The following is a 21,734-nucleotide window of genomic DNA, read 5'->3' on the forward strand; positions in this document are numbered from 1 at the left end:
CATCCCGAAATGGCGTCCACATATAGAATTATGGCCCACTCCCTTTTAAAATACCATTTGGTACCCATGTCATACAAACACATTCCAGGGAGACCCTAGGTTCATTTTGCTAAATGGTGATTTTCCCTTATTTTGTCCCCAAATATCTCAGCTGAGTATGTAATGTTCGGTTACACCCGAACTTAGCCTTCCTTACTTGTTTACTTTACCTGAAACAACAAAAAAAATAAAATGAATTTATATGAATGATATGAACTTAAATCCAATTCTATTTTTATTTTGACGAAAATTTCGGTTTGACAAGTATTGATAAATAGAAACCTAAATGTAAAGATAAGTAAGTATAACCTACGACGGCGTGCTAATAACATTTGTATAGATAAGGTTTTGTAGAACAATATTACGCCTACTTCCAGAAGCGGCTTCGTTCCCTTGCGGATGCCTATTGTTTACAGGTTCTTCACCTTCTATCAAATTCTCGTCTTCAATGCTGTCGTGTTCCAAACAGCAAATGTTATGAAAAATGCATCCACATATAATAATTCGAACGATCGATTGCAGGTTTGTATTTTCAGTGAAATGAAGCAGCCGTCTGAACTTCATTTTCAATAATCCAAAAGCATTTCCAACGACAATTCTGGTTGACGAATGTAAATAATTGAATTGTCTCTGAGCTGATGTCAAAAATCCATTATCTCGAAATGGACTTATCAACCATTCAGCGTAAGCTGAGTCTCCAAGCAAACATGAGTGGAATGGAAAACTAGATGTCGTATCATCTAACGCTCGTTGGTATAAACTTGAACGCCTCAAAATTCGACTGTCATGTAGCGAGCCCGGTTCACCAGCGAATAAGTCTATGAACATTTTATCTGCGTCTACAACAGCTTGCAATTGCAGCTATAAAAATGATTCCGATTGAAATACGCTTCATTGTTTGATACTGGGGATTTAATTTTTATGTGCGAGCAGTCGATGCAACCAATCACATTGGGAATGCTCTTCATAGCATGAAAGTTGCGTATATTGCCCTTGCCTTGGCCAGAGGAGGCCACTGAACATATTTATGGCCAATTGACATGCAGTTCACTCAGCCATGTTTAAACGATTCGCTATTTCGCGAAACGTACTGGTATTTGCCATGTACCATAAAAGCATATATATCTCTTTTGCAGCTCCAACAATGTTTTCTAAAGTCCTGATCTGTATAACTTTCACTTGTGTCCAAAAAATTTTGATTTGGAAAATGTTCCTCTTCATTTTCCGAAGTGCTTTCAGATGAATTCATGAAGTCTTCAGTTAAGCCGCTTGTATTTGCCGATTCCGATGACGATAAACTGCAATATATTTAAATGATAGACATGAAGGAAAAAACTTACTAAAAAACAGCAACGAGTTTAAAAAATGTTGAACTTACTTCAAACAAATGTTCATCCATGTTTTTCGTTTAATTTTTCACAACGCTTTACTCATATCGGTTTGTTTACTTTTCTTCTTCTTAAAACGAAAATAACGTTTTTGGCAGTGCTGCCAACTCTCACAACAATGATCCGGACCATTCCAGAGAGAATTGAGCGTGATCCGGAGCTGTAAAACTAACTGGATGACAGCTGTTGTCATGAAGCAAAGAGTGAGCACATTTTCGTCTTGGCATCCATAATCTCGAAATAGTAAAAGACTTCGTTTATTTGGGCATCAACATTAGCACAAACGACCTTAAAATCCAGCAAAGAATCACTCTTTCCAATAATGCTACTTTGGACTAGGTAGGCAATTGAAAAGTAAAGCCATCTCTCGACCAACGAAACTCAGGCTCTACACTTATGGTATCCTTCCTGCTGTATGGTGCAGAAGCATGGATCATGACAACAATTCTGATGGCGGCTCTGGGAGTGTTCGAGATAAATGTTCCTCGAAAGATTTATGCGCCTGCACGCTTCAGCGACGGCAAGTACCGAAGAAGATTTAATGAGTTTTACGTAGACATCAACATAGTGTAGCGAATGAAAACACAGCGGCTACGCTGGCTGGGTCGTGTTATGCAGATGAAAGATGATGCTTCGGCCAAAAAGTATTCTCATCGGAACCCGCCGACACTGCGCTGGATGTACCAGGTGGAAAATATTTTAATTTTATGGTTTAAATTTAACTGGCGGCAGTTATGCCCTGTTGGCAGCCAGAAACGTATAAATGGTTAACCGTCAATTAAGAAAGTTAGTAAGACCCAAGTATTACCAAAGGCGAGTTTTAGTTTTTTTTTAAACACAGCTCACAAATTAGAACCTTCAGTAAATGGAAATTAGAATCAAATTTTGCAACATATTACACGCTTATTTAGAATTTTCTATTCCAAAAAAAAGTAAAAAAGTTGTTAGAAGTATTTGATTTCTTAAAGCTATTGCAGCGAGGTAACGGTTTTTGTACGCACGTGGATAAATTCTCCGGAGATCGAAGAAGGTCGAGACCGAAATATTTTCGCTTAGTTCTGGAAAAAGTTGGGCAGCCAAGCTTAAAGTGACTCGATGCCAAAAATATTCGATTTTTTAACTGTCAATTACTTTTTGGAATTTCTCTGTATGCTAAGGTTTATTAATAGATTTTATGGTTTTTATCGACCTAGTTTTCTAAAAATTAAAAAACAACATTTATCACAAAAATTATTGTCATAGGCGAAATTTCCAAATCAAGCAAAAACAAAGATTAAAAGTATCGAGTAGAAATATAAGTACTAATTATACATATGCGTTCTTGTATGGGAAATAAAAATCACTATCAAGAAATACAAGAATTATTGCCAAAACCGTCCTACTTGATGCTTCTAGATCAGAAACTTGTGCCATAATCTGTTGTTCCTTTACCCAGTGGCCTTTATATGCCTAAAGTCCAGACTTTTGAGAAATAACACTAACTTTGTTGGTTAAACTTTTGCAGCTCCTTGGTTGGCTCCACGCCTTTCCTGCTTAGGTAATCATTTGCAACTCCTGCCTCCTGTTTATCGAATTACTGTTTGGTGTTTTTAAGTTGTTTGGCTGGAAAAGTAGAGTGTTTTTTCCTATCTTTTAAACTTGCGCATGCCAATATGTGATGTTTTAGAACAGAGCCGGCCAAAAGTTGCGCATTGTGCAATTTGTGTTCGTATTTTCACACAGACACTAACGATGTGCGATCTCGATCGTTTGCTTGCGCTTGTCACTCATAAAATCAACAGTGAATGCAAAAGGAAAAGTCCATGCTTCTTTTTGGGCACATAAATGAAACAATATACTGCAAGGTTAAAGTGACTTTTAATACGTTTTAGTTAGTATTATTAAGTTCCTTTGAACATACATATTAATATTGACAATTTAAATATTAATAATTAATAATAATTAATTAATTATTAATAAATATTGACAATTCTGACCTTTTTGTACGTTCTACTTAGTTCTATTAATTTTTATACATTTTTATACTCAGTTGAGCAGAGCTCACAGAGTATATTAAGTTTGATTGGATAACGGTTGGTTGTACATATATAAAGGAATCGAGATAGATATAGACTTCCATATATCAAAATAATCAGGATCGAAAAAAAATTTGATTGAGCCATGTCCGTCCGTCCGTCCGTCCGTCCGTCCGTTAACACGATAACTTGAGTAAATTTTGAGGTATCTTGATGAAATTTGGTATGTAGGTTCCTGAGCACTCATCTCAGATCGCTATTTAAAATGAACGATATCGGACTATAACCACGCCCACTTTTTCGATATCGAAAATTTCGAAAAACCGAAAAAGTGCGATAATTCATTACAAAAGACCGATAAAGCGACGAAACTTGGTAGATGAGTTGAACTTATGACGCAAAATATAAAATTAGTAAAATTGTGGACAATGGGCGTGGCACCGCCCACTTTTTAAAGAAGGTAATTTAAAACTTTTGCAAGCTGTAATTTGGCAGTGGTTGAAGATATCATGATGAAATTTGGCAGGAACGTTACTCTTATTACTGCATGTACGCTTAATAAAAATTAGCAAAATCGGAGAAGGACCACGCCCACTTTTAAAAAAAAATTTTTTTAAAGTAAAATTTTAACAAAAAATTTAATATCTTTACAGTATATAAGTAAATTATGTCAAGATTCAACTCCAGTAATGATATGGTGCAACAAAATACAAAAATAAAAGAAAATTTAAAAATGGGCGTGGCTCCGCCCTTTTTCATTTAATTTGTCTAGGATACTTTTAATGCCATAAATCGAACAAAAATTAACCAATCCTTTTGAAATTTGGTAGAGGCATAGATTTTATGGCGCTAACTGTTTTCTGTGAAAATGGGCGAAATCGGTTGATGCCACGCCCAGTTTTTATACACAGTCGTCCGTCTGTCCTTCCGCATGGCCGTTAACACGATAACTTGAGCAAAAATCGATATATCTTTACTAAACTCAGTTCACGTACTTATCTAAACCCACTTTACCTTGGTATGAAAAATGAACGAAATCCGACTATGACCACGCCCACTTTTTCGATATCGAAAATTGCGGAAAATGAAAAAAATGCAATAATTCTATACCAAATACGAAAAAAGGGATGAAACATGGTAAGGTAATTGGATTGTTTTATTGACGCGAAATATAACTTTAGAAAAAACTTTATAAAATGGTTGTGACACCTACCATATTAAGTAGAAGAAAATGAAAAAGTTCTGCAGGGCGAAATAAAACACCCTTAAAATCTTGCCAGGTATTACATATATAAATAAATTAGCGGTATCCAACCGATAATGTTCTGGGTCACCCTAGTTCACATTTTGGACGATATCTGGAAAACGCCTTCACATATACAACTACCACCACTCCCTTTTAAAACTCTCATTAATACCTTTAATTTGATACCCAAATCGTACAAACTCATTCTAGAGTCACCCCTGGTCCACCTTTATGGCGTTATCTCGAAAAGGCGTCCACCTATAGAACTAAGCCCCACACCCTTTTAAAATACTCATTAACACCTTTCTTTTGATACCCATATCGTACAAACAAATTCTATGGTCACCCCTGGTCCACCTTTATGGCGATATCTCGAAACGGCGTCCACCTATGGAACTAAGGATTACTCCCTTTTAAAATACTCATTAATACCTTTAATTTGATATCCATATCGTACAAACGCATTCTAGAATCACCCCTGGTCCACATTTATGGCGATATTTCGAAAAGGCGACCACCTATAGAACTAAGGCCCACTCCCTTTTAAAATACTCATTAACACCATTCGTTTGATGCCCATATTGTACAAACAAATTCTAGGGTCACCCCTGGTCCACCTTTATGGCGATATCTCGAAACGGCGTCCACCTATGGAACTAAGGATTACTCCCTTTTAAAATACTCATTAACACCTTTCTTTTGATACCCATATCGTACAAACAAATTCTAGGGTTACCCCTGGTCCACCTTTATGGCGATATCTCGAAACGGCGTCCACCTATGGAACTAAGGATTACTCCCTTTTAAAATACTCATTAATACCTTTAATTTGATATCCATATCGTACAAACGCATTCTAGAATCACCCCTGGTCCACCTTTATGACGATATCTCGAAACGGCGTCCACCTATAGAACTAAGGCCCACTCCCTTTTAAAATACTCATTAACACCTTTCGTTTGATGCCCATATTGTGCAAACGCATTCTAGAGTCACCCCTGGTCCATCTTTACGGCGATATCTCGAAAAGGCTTCCATCTATAGAACTTAGGTCCACGCCCTTTTAAAATACTCATTAATACCTTTCATTTGATACCCATATCGTACAAACGCATTCTAGGGTCAACCCTGATCCACCTTTATGGCTATATCCCTAAATGGCGTCCACCTATAGAACTATGGCCCACTCCCTCATAAAATACTCTTTAATGCCTTTCATTTGATACACATGTCATACAAACACATTCCAGGGTTTCCCTGGGTTCATTTTCCTACATGGTTATTTTCCCTTATGTTGTCACCATAGCTCTCAACTGAGTATGTAATGTTCGGTTACACCCGAACTTAACCTTCCTTACTTGTTTTTATTGACTTTATGTTTTGAAAATATATATTTCTATCTTTACATTTACTTTATTTTATAGTTATTTCTTGATGAAAAAGTGATTTTTTAAGTAAATTTTGCATTGAAGAAACGCCATAACTTCTTTTATAAAAAAGTTTTATCTGGCTAGCTCGACCTCCGCGTTCTTAGTTATATGAATATAAGTAAGTATTGTTAGGATTAGCTTGAAATAAAATAACCAGAGTCCTTTTTAATTTCGAACTTCACAGTCCACATTTTCTTTTAGCACACTGTGGGGAGTTGTCACTCAATTTTTACACACACTTATGCAATTGTTTTAGTATTTGTGTGGCCGGCTCTGTTTTAGAAGTTTAAATTTACTGATATGGTATTGTTAAGAATATTAGCAAAACTAAGGGGTGCTGCTATCTCTAAGCCGATGCTAAACAGTGATATCATGCACATCCATCAATCATTATGTATCTACATAAACGAAACAATAATTACGTCTACACATATGTGTCATGTACGTATACGAGCAGCGGAGAAGCAATGCAAAAACACATGCATATATCTTATGTGAATTGCTCACAAGAGATGGCAATAATTTGCGCAAGTATCACTCAAATGAAAAGTTATAAACGCAGTTGTGGCTGGCGATTTTGTACCTCAAACTAACTAGTAAGTTCTGGAATGGAAAAGCCTGGAAGTATGCAATGAGAAATCAAAAGAGGCAAAGAGTGAGTTTGATTTGAGCTATCAATTAGTTTGGTTATTAAGCAAGCTATTCGTTGCAAAGTATCAGTGTTATTGTGAAGTACTTTAATAAAGGCCATTTTTCCATTATTCAATATTGGAGTTATTTATTCAACAATTTAGCGATACGAACGTTAGCAGAAGATTGCAAATAAGGGGACTTGCAGTAAAATCGTTATAGTATAATACTTCATTGTACCCAACCGAATCAAAACTGACCATAACGTTGATCTTTGTTATAATATTTCTTGCTCTTTCGACGTAAAAGAGGGTAGCATCCGTAGCATTGCTAATATGTAGTGTCCCCTTTTATGTTATACCATGAAATTACAGGGTTTGAAAATCATAAAAACGTATATTAAATACAAAAACAAAAAAGAACATGAATAGGTGACTTTTAAATGTGTGTGGTCTTAGAAATAAATTCTTACAAATCGAAAACACCATAGAATGGATCAAAATGGAAGTGACAAAATATCCCGCAGGTATTCTTAAACTACTACAAAAAAAAATATTTTGTTGATTATCGTTAGTCCCCAATTTAGTCAGGCTCGAAACTTGAAGAAGGTAGATTCCTACATATGTATGTACATTAGACTGATTTAGACAACAACAAATGTGGAGGTCCACACCAGGATGAAATATTTACATCATAAAAAATTTCGTTTGGTATTTTTATGTGTGGAGTAATTCTGTCATATTAAGCATAAAATTGAAGGACTTCGGTTAAGTAAGATTGAACTGGCTGGTTCGGGAAGACCTCATATAGACTGAATAAGTCCATAGTGTTACCATATGTTTGCTCAACAGCCAAAATGAAAAATCCCATCAAAAACCAGGACCTGTGGTATAAAATAACTCCGTCCTCTTAACTACTTTCTGCTTCTAGATCTGATAGTTGTGCCATTCCTTACAGCTGGAGTAGTAGCCCTGCGAGAGCAGGGTATGAGCACGAAACGGGCTCGATCGTTTTCTACTCCAATCTGGCCTCAGGATACCTATCATGAGCCTACAACCCCTCTTTTTAATAATAAGGGCAACTTTGTTAGTCTAAGGTTGTAAGACCTCCACATGATCTTCGAAACTTTGGAGCTCCGAAATTCATTCCACTCCTATCTTGCTTGGTCAGTCATGTGCAGCTTTCGCCTGCTTTTAATCTCAACCAAACTGATTGGAACTTCTACGGTAAAAGGCTTTCGAGGGATGTGCCCTGTTTAGCTAGCTCACCCGCTTTGCAACCCAATATGGTATTTTAAATTATTAGCCACTACAAATGTGAAGTTTTAGTGTGACTAGTCGGGTGACTGCTACCATCATACAAAACAAAACAAAATGAAAAAAAAAGTAAGGGCGTCGTCTATTTGTAGGCAAAATTAATTGAGCGCGACGCAAATTTGAAGAGAAGCTCGGCCTAAATCTCTTCGGACCTATATTGCGCCTTGTAAATATTTATTTTACGTCTACGTTCGAATATTAATACTCAGCTGAGAGCTTCTATAGGACATTTCATTTAGCTTCAGTCTTGTGATACTAAATATTATCTAAAGGGGCGAGTTTATTCATCGCTTTTGTACACTTTTACTCAAATACCCTTCTTTTTCGCAAATATATTGCCAATTATATTCCCCGCAAATATAATAGTGGTTATGGTCTTCAACCATTTTTGGCAGAAAACTTTCAGGTTATAAGGCAAATGTGCAGTTTGTCAAGATATATCAACTGGTCTACGAGTTACGGCTATAGAATATGAGAAATGGTTTGGTCAAAAAAGGGGCGATGTCACGACCATTTCCAAAAATGTTTAGTTTATTCAATTTTTTGAATTACATTGATATAAAGTTATTTTTCGCAAAGATATTACCTATTATATGCGGTCAAGGTAATTTTAAATCTCTTAGGTCTAAAAGTGGGCTTTATCCCTTGTAGATTTCGTAAATTTGTTCAGACTCAATCCCAATTAGAAGGTTTACTAAGCTTTGTGATGATAAGAAATGGGGCAAGTCTAATTTTAAAAAATTAAATTATAGGTTATTATTTCAACCCACTCATGAAATTTGGTTGTTGTAGCTGTTGTTCGTTTTTGGTTTTCCAAAATTTTTATATATATAAAAAGTGGGCGATTTTCCTCATATTAAAAAACAATAGTCCCAAGGAACCCACATACCTAATCAATTTGATATATAAAAGACTATATTTATTTCGATTAGTTCATACCGCTCCATCCTATCGTTATGTCAAGGCAGTGCGACACCGCCCAGCTGAAAAGTTTGGCCCCAACCTTTAATTGTGGCCATACAAAGTTCGCGACATTAGAAGTCGGGGGATTGCTATCATCATAAAAAAACTGTGGAAATATATACTTTTGTTTGAAGCTGCTGAACAGTAGTACAAGCTGGTATAAGCAGGATGGTATCACAATCCACGTTATGATGGCTTTTATTGCATTTTTAAAGCCGCTTTTCGAAATTTCGATAAAGAACAGCAAGTAGAGCTTCATTCAAATGCCTTTTATTATTATAGTTTTGTAAATTTAATGTTTTGGTAAAGTAATTCCACTTTTCATCTGTGATATGACAGTACATTGGCTAGTATGCTTTCCTACGATATTTAAGGTACCAGGTTTCTATCCGAGGCTGGCAACATCGCAAACAAATTTTAAAAACAAGGAAGAGGCTGCCGGGAAGAAATGTATTCCTTGAAATACTTCTCAGATAAAATCCATATGATTTAGCAAATGCCATTCCAAGTAAACCAAAAGTACCGTGAATTGGAGTAAAATCTCATCTCTCTTCGTCTAAGTCTCCTTGGAGGTATGTCGGGCAAAATCGTTATTATTACAATTATTACTAATGTTTTAGGACTTAAGTGCTTGTTTTCGCCAAAAAGAAAGTGTTTATTTGAGTAAAACATAAGTCCTGGAATTCATTGTTTTATTTTCTGACGTCCTTCCTTGTATAGTGAGTAGTTTGCTTGTCTACCATATCATATTGGTACATTGTATGCCACATAAAAGTTCTTTTATAAGTTAGCGAAATTCATTTTTTAATATATATATATACATATATATATTTTGCATTTATTATACTATTATAATTTTGGCACAACACCTGAACTGGATTTTAAGCCTAGTGGTAAAAATTAAAATTAAAATTTTTATGGAACCGTCTAATGGGATACATGATGTTTCGTTGTGTTTATGTGCAGAACTACCCTGCAGTCAAACAAACTAGTTGTATACTAGAAAACTGATAGTTTGCCAAAAATACCCACTAGTTACAATTCTGTCTTTTATCCATATTAGGAGCTGGTATTTTTAACACGGTGATGCCCTACGAAATATACCAATTAATACACTAGTCAGTATCTCGACAGAATTATACCAGATGGCATACTAGTTATCGAATGCATAAATATTATACCAATTGACATACTAGTTAATTTATGCAAGAGTATATTGATAACAGCTTTCTCTGGGCGCGACCTGGCGATGCTACTTCTCGACTTAGTGTGGATTAGGATTAGGACCTCCTTATGTTAATCTGGATCAACCGGCTAAACTGGATGGTGCCGTATCTCATCGTAGTGCCCGTTGATTTGTACGAAATCTAGCCTTGCTAACTGAAGTATGTATTGCAAATTGCCGGCAGAAAGCATTACCATATTTCATCAAGTTCGACGGACATAATCAAATGAAATACGAACAAGTATGAATAAATCAATAAACTATCCAAAAACTGACTAGTATGAATAACCTTGAAAATTTTTAGGCAATGAACTATTCAAACACCAACTAGTATGAATGGCCCCACAAAATTCTAGTTAATGAACTAGAATGTTTGTTGACTGCTTTGGCTTTTGACTACAGGGTAATTTTCATTAACAAACTTTCTTTATAGAAGATCAGTATCTTTAGTAGCAGCGTGTTAGAAGAATGACAAAATTGCTCAAAGCAAACACAACAGAAGCCAATCATTATGTTGTAAATAATATCTTCATTAGTTACACAGCATCGACGCACAACAGCGTAATCAGCATGAGCGCTGACAGCTTAATTATGCTTCTTTTTATTATGTGTGATGCGAAAGCAGTTACATACATATACAAAGATGCATGCTGTGGAATTTTTATCAACCTTCGAGTGTGGTCGCAGGCTCAAGGAAATAGCAGATGAGACAATTTGCTACGCACTTTTCAGCAATTATCTACGTTTGAAGACTTTAACTTCTTTTAAATTTATCTCCTATTGTCTTATTGAACTCATTTCTTGTGAAATTTAAATAGCAAGCCTCTTAAACGGCAGCTATTTTCAATTAAGATTAGGTTAATTGTAAACGTTCGTCATTCTTACCTCGATCAACAATTTTTCCGAATAAATTTTTTCCACGCAAAAAGTTTCGGGTAGAACAATTCCAACGCCTATTACGGAACTGATGTTGGCATTCACTTATAGCAAGGTTGGCACCTTTTACAAGAGCTCCCAATACACCTGGATTATCTCGGACCAATCTTCGCTGTTTTCGCCTTAATGTAGAATGTATTGCTGGATCCATGTACATAATGCCTGAGCTGAGGGGTGATATATTATTAGGCTCCCCAACTTTAGCTATGCCCCTGTAAAAAGAAAGTGATTACATTCTTGGAAAACTTAAACGCATACAGGCATATAGAAATGCACATATATTTGTACAAAATATATATTAAATTAATTGTTGATTCCATAAGAAAGTGAACGTGCAAACCCGCGCATAGCACTTATGCAAAACCACGTAAGCGTTGGTACATTAATTTTACAGGAGATACTAAAAACAGATTTGCTTTAAAACTAAGCGCTATGTTAAGCGATAAATTCCAACAAAGGTAAAATAAATTTCCAATAAAGTTTTTAGTCTCCCTGATAAGAGTGTAATAGAATATACTTATATACCAAATCAGTGCGTCATATGCGGTTTTGAAATTTTATTCGGCTCAATACCCACTTATATGCGGTTTTGCAAGGAAAGACAAAAAGTCATTATTATTTGTAACAAACTTCATTTATTATACTCATCTGACCAAAGCTCACAGAGTTTATTAATTTTGTCCGCATAACAGTAGCTTGTAACGGCTTAAATTTATCCGTCTCTGAACACGATAACTTGAACTTGAGAGATCTTATTGAAATTTGATATCTTATTTATTTGGTATGGCACTTATCCCCTCAATTTTAAAAATTGAATGAAATTGGACTGTAGCCATGTCCACCTTTAGAACACCAAAAACGTGATTATTATTCATTAAATGATGTACAGACAATAACCAAATTTTCTCTGTAGGTTAAAGTAGCAAAACACAATTATTAATAGGGGAAAAAATCTATTTTTCTAATAATATTTTACATATGTACATCAGTGACCGTCCAAGATGCCACCACAAAACTAGCTAAACTGATTAGCCTTGTCATGAAGAATAAGCGCCATTCGAGGGGTTGATAGGCGCGAAACAGAGTCCATAGCTTCACAGCGTCCACAACCCAATTGTCGGCCTTACCTACTCATTTAGGAAGTGAGGCTCTGGCGACCCCAAATCACTCATTGAACTAGAGCGAGGGGCGAGATGACCTAGAAGGTTCGGGCTAGAATTTTAGTGGTGCTTTTTACCGGAACGTACCGAATATATGTCCACTTTTAATGGATCCTGTGGCAGGCGCTGCCTTCAAGTGGCCGAATGAATTCTGTTCACGCGAAATATTTATAATATTATTTTTTGTAGTTTTCTTTTTACCCATTCGTTGATGGGTAGCGGCTTATGAAGCGTCGAAATCTAAACGTGCTCAGCTACAGAAGAGATATCATCAGCTTAGCATGATACTTAAATTAATAGAACAGAAACAAACATATTATGCATTAATTGAGTAGTTGCGTGCAAAAAGGGAACTTTGAAATATACGTTTTGAGATTTTCGCGTTTGAAATATTTGAGGTGCTATAGCACTTTTGTTGTTTTAGCAAATTTTCCTAATGCAAAGAGCTTTTATTTATTTAGAGCCATCACTTAATATATTTGTAAATAAATGGATGCTTTCTCAAGGTAGACGCTGTTTTTTTTGTCCGAAAAATTTATAACAAGTAAGGACGGGATTGTCTTCGGCTGTGCCGCAGGCTTCATACCTTGCATGAATGAATCTGAGCAATAATATAAATAATAAATATAAATTAAAAAATATATCGGTATTTTGTGTGAAGGTACAAAGTTTCACGTTTTTTGTGGTCTGCATGAATCACTTGTCGGAACAATAAATATAGTGTGACGACTATTAGCATCACTAAGCGATACTATCAAAATATATTGAATACTGGAGTTATTTATTTAACAGTTTAGCGATTCGAACGTTAGCAGAAGGTTTGGATTAAGCGGAATTTCACTAAATTCGCTACAGTTGGTGTCAGAAGAGGAATTGTTGAATAAATTCTGAAGATTTCGAATACAACTTGGATATGCTAAGTTAAGTGAATTAAGGATCCAGCAACTGAAAAAGGAGTTGGAGAACCGTGAATTGAATACAAGCGGCAATAAGATGGCACTTCAAGCACGGCTACGAGAGTTGGAAGGAATTAATATGGACGAGTATGTATCCGTCCTGATGAGGACGAGACATTAACAAAATTGGAAGAGAAAACGGAAGTCCAAATGCAGTCGCAAGCGGCGAGAACAATGCGATATTGGCTTTGTTATCACAGATATCGACAAAAATGGAATCACAGGATACACGTATAACATCCAAACTGGAATCGCAGGGGACACGCATAGCATCGAAGATTGAAGCGCAAGAAACGCGTATTTCTGAAATCTAGGCACAGATTACATCCAAGATGGCATCTCAACTGGAAGAACAGGAGACATATATGACATCTCAGTTGGCTGAGCAATTGAAAGCACAGGAGGCCCGCATATCCTCGCAGCTGGAGGCATACGAGATAAGGGTATCATCGAAGTTGGAGGCCCAGGATACAAAAATTTTACAGTTTGAGGAAAAAATCGGGGCCGAGGTGGATGCTTTGATAGGACGTATCGAGCAGTTACAACAAAATCAGCAAGCAATACGAAGGTAAAAACTATATGTTTTGACGGCTCTGTTCCTTTCCAGGTATTTAAGCTTCAATTTGAGAAGAATTCAGCAGTGAATAACTGGAATGAGGATGATAAAGTTGCTGCACTGTTCGTGGCAGTGACAGGGCCTGCAGCTGAAATCTTACAGATAATCCCAGAGTACGAACGGAACAGCTATGAAACGTTGATGAGCGCACTAGAGAGGCGATACGGAATCGATCATAGGAGACAGATATACCAAATGGAATTACTGAACCGCTTCCCGAAGCCTGATGAAACATTGAAAGAGTTTGGGACGGATGTTGAAAGGCGAATGCGGACACACCCGTGGAATACACCGAAAGGGTACAAATCCAGAGCTTTATTAACGGAATACGGGATATCGAACCGAAGCGAGCGACATACGCAAACCCAAAACCTACATTCACAGAAACGGTATCACATGCTCTGATTCAGGAAACAGCAACGCTTCTCTGTAAGACAGCTTTCAGAGTACGCCGGGTGGAGGTAGAAAGGCCAGACTGGGTTAACACAATATTGGAGGCACTGAAAGGATCGCAAAATCGGAGTTAAAGAGTTATCAAATGCTTCAAATGCGGGAAGCCAGGTCACATTGCACGTCATTGCCATCTTGATCCTAGTGGTTTCAACAGCATGGGTGGTCTTAAGAACAAAGCTGGGAGAAATGAGCAAGAGCGAGTCAGATGTAAAGATCGAGAGCTAGCTCCAGCTATTGAATGTCCTGTGATATCTGTATCGCAAATCGGAAGGAAATCGAGCAGTCTTACCGTCACAGGAAATGTGGATGGCAAGGAGAGTGTACTGACTGTAGATACGGGCGCATCTCATTCTTTAATCCGATCTGATTTGGTCAACAGGAGAGTAAAGCCATTACCTGGAGATTGCGTACGGTTAATGGCGAGTATAACCAAATCCAGGGAGAAGTGGTATGTGAAGTCTTATTTGGAAAGGTCACGGTTCTACCCAAATTCGTTGTGGCAGAGATTTTGGTGAAGTCATATTGGGAGTGGACTTCTTAGTTGACAATGACATCAGGATCGATATTCAGAGTAGGATTATGCGCTATAAGAACAAGGATGTGCCACTTAACTTCAGTTTGGAGAAAGGGTTCTGCAGTAAGCAGAGACCACAAAAGTCAAAAAAAAAAATAAATTGGGCAAAGGTTGATGGAACGAATGGGCCAAACAAATCAAAACCGAAGGTACCTGCGAGAAAAACACTGGCATTGAGAAACCCTAATGGACGCACTAAAATGGACGAAAGAATTTCTCAGAAAGAATGCAAGGGTGGTTTCAAGCCAGGGCGCACTGCTGTTGTGAAACGTCGGAAAGATATTGGTTATGCGAAGCCAATCCGTCAAGCGCAAGCTCTACGAAGTAGTTCATAGGCCAAACAACAGAGAGTGAGGGAACGCAATAGGGTAATGAGTAGTAGGATGAAACACAGGTACGACAAGAACAATAATTCGGAAGGTTCCGGGAGGGAGATTTGGTACTGCTACACAACTCTCACCGGCGGAAAGGTGTTCCATCCAAATTTTGGTGCAGTTGGGAAGGTCTGTACAAAGTTGTGAAGAGCACCAGTGATACCATCTACCGCATGCAAACCATTGGGAAACCACGAAATAGAAGGGTGGTTCATTTGGAGAGGCTAGCAGCGGTTAGATCGAGAGATTTGTCTGATCGGAACAATAAGACTTAGGTGGAGGGCAGTGTGACGATCACTAAGCGATACTATCATCACTAAGCCGATACTAAACAGCCACTCGTATGTACGTAAACAAATTAATCATTATTTACACACATGCATACAAGACAGCGGAGAGATACTCGCAAACGCATGTCATCACCAGCCGACGTAGTACTCATATATACACACGCATATAGCTACAAACTACAAATATACATGTATATGGTTGGTAACCAAGCATGAAGTTCACGAAATTACTAGACCTTAGAGAAATAGGTGAACCCAGAAACCTAGAATATAAAAGCAGCGCAAGCTGAGGCATGACTAATCAGTTTGATTTAAACACGCAATTAGTTGTGAAATAAGAGTTATTGTGAAGTACTCTCAGAGTAGCCTCATTAAGACCATTTTGCATTATTGAATATTGGAGTTGTTTATTCAACAGTTTAGCGATTCGAACGTTAGCAAAAGGTTTGGAATAAGGGGAATTTCACTAAATTCATTACAATACATATGACATATACATCAGTAAGTATTTGATGAAATTTACAACTTCTATCTGTTGAAATGGGGCAGAAATTACAAAATTGTTTGGTGAAGTTTAAAGCTTATATCTGTCAAAATAGTGTAGATATTGTGAAATGTTTCTTACGGAACAATCGGTTGTACCACCGATCTATAAAATTTTATCAGACAACAATGTAAGCCCTATACCTAAACATTTGATGAAATTTGATGCTTCAAGCTGTTATAAGGGGTCAGAAATTACGAAGAGCTTCTTATGTGAACAATCGGCTGTATGGGGGATATATGTTATATATACGAACGATTTCTATGATTTTTAGACAACAAATTGTGCCTAATACGAAAGTATTTTGTGAAATGTGAAGATTCTGACTGATAAGAAAGATATTGCAAGAAAAAACTTTTCTGAAAAATCGGTTGAAAGGTGGATATATGTTATAGTGGTCCGATCTGGTCGATTCCGATACAAAAATATATCCGCTGACAAAATTTTATCAAAATATCTCAAAAATTGAGGGACTAGTTTGATTCAAACAGACAGACAGACGGACGGACAGCGGACATGGCTAAATCAACTCAGATCTTCATCCTGATCTATTCGGTATCTTATTGGTCGGGCTATCTATTATCCATACAATTTTTATATTCATAACAAACTTAATATACCATTTCATTTTCATAAAAGGCGTAAAAATACCTTCTTTACAGGCACACTTTATGGCAGAGACAAACGGAAATATATGTCTCTTATTTGTATAATAAGTATACGTCACCGTTTATCTTTAAGTTGCTTAGTAATTTTTATGAACGATAAATATTTTTTTCGTTGGCGACAAGAAAATAGTTTGCATCTTTCTTCTGCTCATAATAATGTTTCCAGACAAAGGTATTGTGGGCATCAATCCTTTGCAAGAACAGAGTATACTGACCTGTATTTTGCGTGATCACTTTTCTTAAGGATTCTTGGATTGAGTAAGAACGAGAGCCATGCGATTGTGCGACCGTATTTTGAAAAAGCATTAATACATACTCTAAACCAACTGCTTATCTTCACGTTTGAACATATTGGCAAGTAGTGTATAACATTCAGGACCAGTGTTGTTTGACAACCGAAGTACTACCAGTTTTATTTCTTTAAAGTCCGGTGATATGTTTCATCTTATGTAATTGGGGAATCGGCCTCATCATCTCCTTTGCTGCTTAGCAAGAAGAAAAGTGGTACATCCATGGCTTAAGTTCGGTCTCTGGAGCTTTGTCTGTCATCGATCATTTTGTCATTAATTGATCATTCAGCCGTAGATTTGGTTCCGGGATTTTTGATCAAGAGATCGCCAGGTAGATTGTTGTGCTTTTCTGACCTGGGACCTGAAAACATTGATACCCATAGAACGGGGCGCAACGAAGGCCACTAACCTCCTCAAATTGAGAAATATCAAGTATTGGAGACTGAATTTTCAGGCTTTAAAACCAAATACCTTGCCCACCTGAAGGCGGACCGTCAGCCTATCCGTCCTTAGAGTCCTCGAATTATATATGTCCCATCCTTTTATGATTTCAAGCTCGAAGGCAAGCTGAACTCTCCGAAGACGTCGTCAAAGTCATACCTCCCCATATTACACACTTGATAAGAGTTTATTTTGGGCCGGAATATCTCTTTTTATTCGCATAATATGGCCACTGTAACCGTTTGTTTTAAAGTTCATCCTTAACTCTTCTTCAGTGCTTGATGTCGCAATCGGATATGGGATAGCCAAGCTTATCAAATTTGTATGTGTGTTCTATATGTGGACTTGCGTGTGCGTGGTAATCAACCGACTTTGTGATTCTTGTCTAGGGCAATTTTATTTTCAAGAGAAAAGATGGTTATAAATAATATTACAAAATCTTACACCGTTTTTGAAGTCGATGGAATTATTTTAAAAAGATTCAAACGGCCTTAGTAGGCGTCGCCACTCGCGTTCCTTCGAAGATAGTATACAGTTTTTAAGTTGTCCTTACAAAGTTGGTGTTATAAAACTTTAGCAGTGTAGCTTTATAAATGACGGAAATATTCCGTTAAATATTTAATTATCACAGAATTATATTTCATTTTGAAATAATATTTATTTTTTACAGGAGTATAAGTCGAGGTCAGAAGAAATAGTGTGTTGAATTTCATTACAATACATTTCTTTAAATGAAAGTTATACCGAACATTACATAGTCAGCTGAGAGCTTTGGAGACAAAATAAGGGCAAATCACTATGTAGAAAAATGAACCTAGGGTAACCCTGGAATGTGTTTGTATGACATGGGTATCAAATGGAAGGCATTAAAGAGTATTTTAGAATAGAGTGGGCCATAGTTCGTTTCGAGATATCGCCATAAAGGTGGACCAAGGGTGACTCTAGAATGTGTTTGTACGATATGGGTATCAAATGAAAGGTGTTAATGAGTATTTTAAAACGGAGTAATCCCTAGTTCTTTAGGTGAACGCCTTTTCGAGATATCGCCATAAAGATGGACCAGGGGTGACTCTAGAATGAGTTTATACGATATGGGTATCAAATGAAAGGTGTTAATGAGTATTTTAAAAGGGAGTGGGCTTTAGTTCCATAGGTGGCCGCCTTTTCTAGATATCGCAGTAAAGGTGGACCACGGCTGACTCTAGAATGTGTTTGTACGATATGGGAATTAAATAAAAGATGTTAATGAGTATTTTAAAAGGGAGTGAGCCTTATTTCTATAGGTCGACGCCTTTAGACGGTTAAGCGCCAATTAAGTAAGTAAGTAAGTAAGGACGCCTTTAAGAGATATCGCCATAAAGGTGGACCAGGAGTGACTCTAGAATTTGCTTGTACGATATGGGTATCAAATGAAGGTGTTAATGAGTATTTTAAAAGGAAGTGGGCCTTAGTTCTATAGGTGGATGTCTTTCCGAGATATCACCATAAAGGTGGACCAGGGGTGACTCTATAATGTGTTTGTACGATATGGGAATCAAATGAAACATGTTAATGAGTATTTTAAAAGGGAGTGAGCCTTATTTCTATAGGGGGACGCCTTCAGACGGTTAAGCGCCAATTAAGTAAGTAAGTAAGTAAGGACGCCTTTAAGAGATATCGCCATAAAGGTGGACCAGAGGTGACTCTAGAATTTGCTTGTACGATATGGGTATCAAATGAAGGTGTTAATGAGGGCTTTAAAAGGGAGTGGCCCTTAGTTGTAAGTGTGAAGGCGTTTTCAATATATCGACCAAAATGTGGACCAGGGTGACCCAGAACATCATCTGTCGGGTACCGCTAATTTATTTATGTATGTAATATCACGAACAGTATTCCTGCCAAGATCCCAAGGGCTTTTGATTTCACCCTGCAGAACTTCTTCATTTTCTTCTACCTAATGTGTTAGGTGTCACACCCATTTTACAAAGTTTTCTCTAAAGTTATATTTTGCGTCAATTAGTCAATCCAATTACCATGTTTCATCCCTTTTTTCGTATTTGGTATAGAATTATGGCATTTTTTTCATTTTTCGTAATTTTCGATATCGAAAAAGTGGGCGTGGTCATAGTCGCATTTTGGCCATTTTGTATACCAAGATAAAGTGAGTTCAGATACATGAGTACGTGAACTAAATTTAGTAAAGATATATCGATTTTTGCTCAACAATTGTTTTTGCTGTATAGCTAAATGGTTAGCGCAGCATGCCTAAAGCGTACTGATGATGAAGGCTTAACACCCTTCGAAATGGATCTATCTGCGCAGCTATGGCAGGTTGTCTGAAAAATTTTCTATTTACTATTCCAAAAACAAAATACAATTTTTCAAATTTAGAAAAATTAAAAAATAACAATAATTATCATTAGAAAAAAATTATTGTCTGGCCTTGAGCTCGAATCGAAACCTGAATGATTTTTGCTCAAGTTATCGCCCATTTTCACAGAAAACAGTTATCGTCATATAATCTATATATAATCTAGGAACAAGGATTGGTAAATTTTTGTTCAACTTATGGCAGTAAAATTATTATAGACAAATTAAAAGAAAAAGGGCTGTGAAACTTTTTTTATTTTTGTATTTTGTTGCACCATATCATTACTGTAAAGGCGTTCAATTTTTTGTTAAAATTTGCCTTTTAAAATTTTTTTTTAAAAAGTGGGCGTGTTCTTCATCCGCTTTTGCTAATTTTTATTTGGCACATTTATAGTAATAGGAGTAACGTTTCTGCCAAATTTCATCATGATACCTTCAACGGCTGCCAAATTACAGCTTGCAAAACTTTTAAATTACCTTATTTTAAAAGTGGGCGGCGCTACGCCCATTGTCCAAAATTTTACTAATTTTCTATTCTGTGTGATAAGGTCAAACCACCTGCCAAGTTTCATCGCTTTATACGTCTTGGGTAATGAATTATCGCACTTTTTCGGTTTCGAAATTTTCGATATCGAAAAAGTGGGCGTTGTTATAGTTCGATATCGTTCATTTTAATTAGCGATCTGAACCTAGGGTAACCCTGGAATATGTTTGTATGACATGTGTATCAAATAGAAGGTATTAAGGAGTATTTTAAGAGGAAGTAGGGTATAGTTCTATGGGTGTACGCCATTTAGGGATATCGCCATAAAGGTGGACCAGGGGTGACTCTAGAATGCGCTTGTACAATATGGGTATCAAACGAAAGGTGTTAATGAGTATTTTAAAAGGGAGTGGACCTTAGTTCTATAGGTGGACGCCTTTTCGAGATATCGCCATAAAGGTGTACCAGGCGCTACTCTAGAATTTGTTTGTAAGATATAGGTATCAAATGAAAGGTGTTAATGAGTATTTTAAAAGGGTGTGGGCCTTAGTTCTATAGGTGGACGCCTTTCGAGATATCGCCATAAAAGTGGACCAGGTGTGACTCTAGAATTTGTTTGTACGATATGGGTATCAAATAAAAGGTGTTAATGAATATTTTAAAAGGGAGTGGTGGTAGTTGTATATGTGAAGGCGTTTTCGCGATATCGACCAAAATGTGGACCAGGGTGAACCAGAACATCATCTGTCTGGTACCGATAATTTAGTTATATATGTAATACCACTAACAGTATTCCTGCCAAGATTCCAAGGGCTGTTGATTTCGCCCTGCAGATCTTTTTCATTTTCTTCTACTTAATATGGTAGGTGTCACACCCATTTTGCAAAGTTTTTTTCTAAAGTTATATTTTGCGTCATAAAATGATCCAATTAGCATGTTTCATCCCTTTTTTCGTATTTAATATAGAATTATGGCATTTTTTTCATTTGTCGTAATTTTCGATATCGGAAATGTGGGCGTGGTCATAGTCGGATTTCGGCCATATTTTATACCAAGATAAAGTGACTTCAGATAAGTACGTGAACTAAGTTTAGTTAAGATATATCGTTTTTTGCGCAAGTTATCGTGTTAAGGGCCGAGCGGAAAGACAGACGTTCGATTGTGTATAAAAACTGGGCGCGGCTTCAACGGATTTCACCCATTTTCGCAGAAAACAGTTATCGTCATAGAATCTATGTCCCTACCAAATTTGACAAGGATTGGTAAATTTTTGTTCGACTTATGGCATTAAAAGTATTCTAGACGAATTAAATGAAAAAGGGCGGAGTTACGCCTATTTTGAAATTT

General features: G+C 36.8%; 1 protein-coding gene across 3 annotated transcripts in view; it reads right to left on the reverse strand.

The window, feature by feature from the left end:
* wg (wingless) overlaps positions 1-21,734 on the reverse strand; it is a 336,654-nt gene that overhangs the window by 234,044 nt on the left and 80,876 nt on the right. For all 3 annotated transcript variants that reach the window (XR_010949684.1, XM_067766362.1, XM_067766361.1), the window contains exon 2: positions 11,138-11,400. Coding sequence is in view for 2 of the 3 variants with exons in the window: in XM_067766361.1 (XP_067622462.1) it covers positions 11,138-11,400 (263 nt within the window). In the remaining variant the exon portion in view is untranslated. The remainder of the gene's footprint in view (positions 1-11,137; positions 11,401-21,734) is intronic.

Source organism: Eurosta solidaginis, chromosome 2, assembly GCF_040869045.1.
Source record: "Eurosta solidaginis isolate ZX-2024a chromosome 2, ASM4086904v1, whole genome shotgun sequence".
Classification (NCBI taxonomy): domain Eukaryota; kingdom Metazoa; phylum Arthropoda; class Insecta; order Diptera; family Tephritidae; genus Eurosta; species Eurosta solidaginis.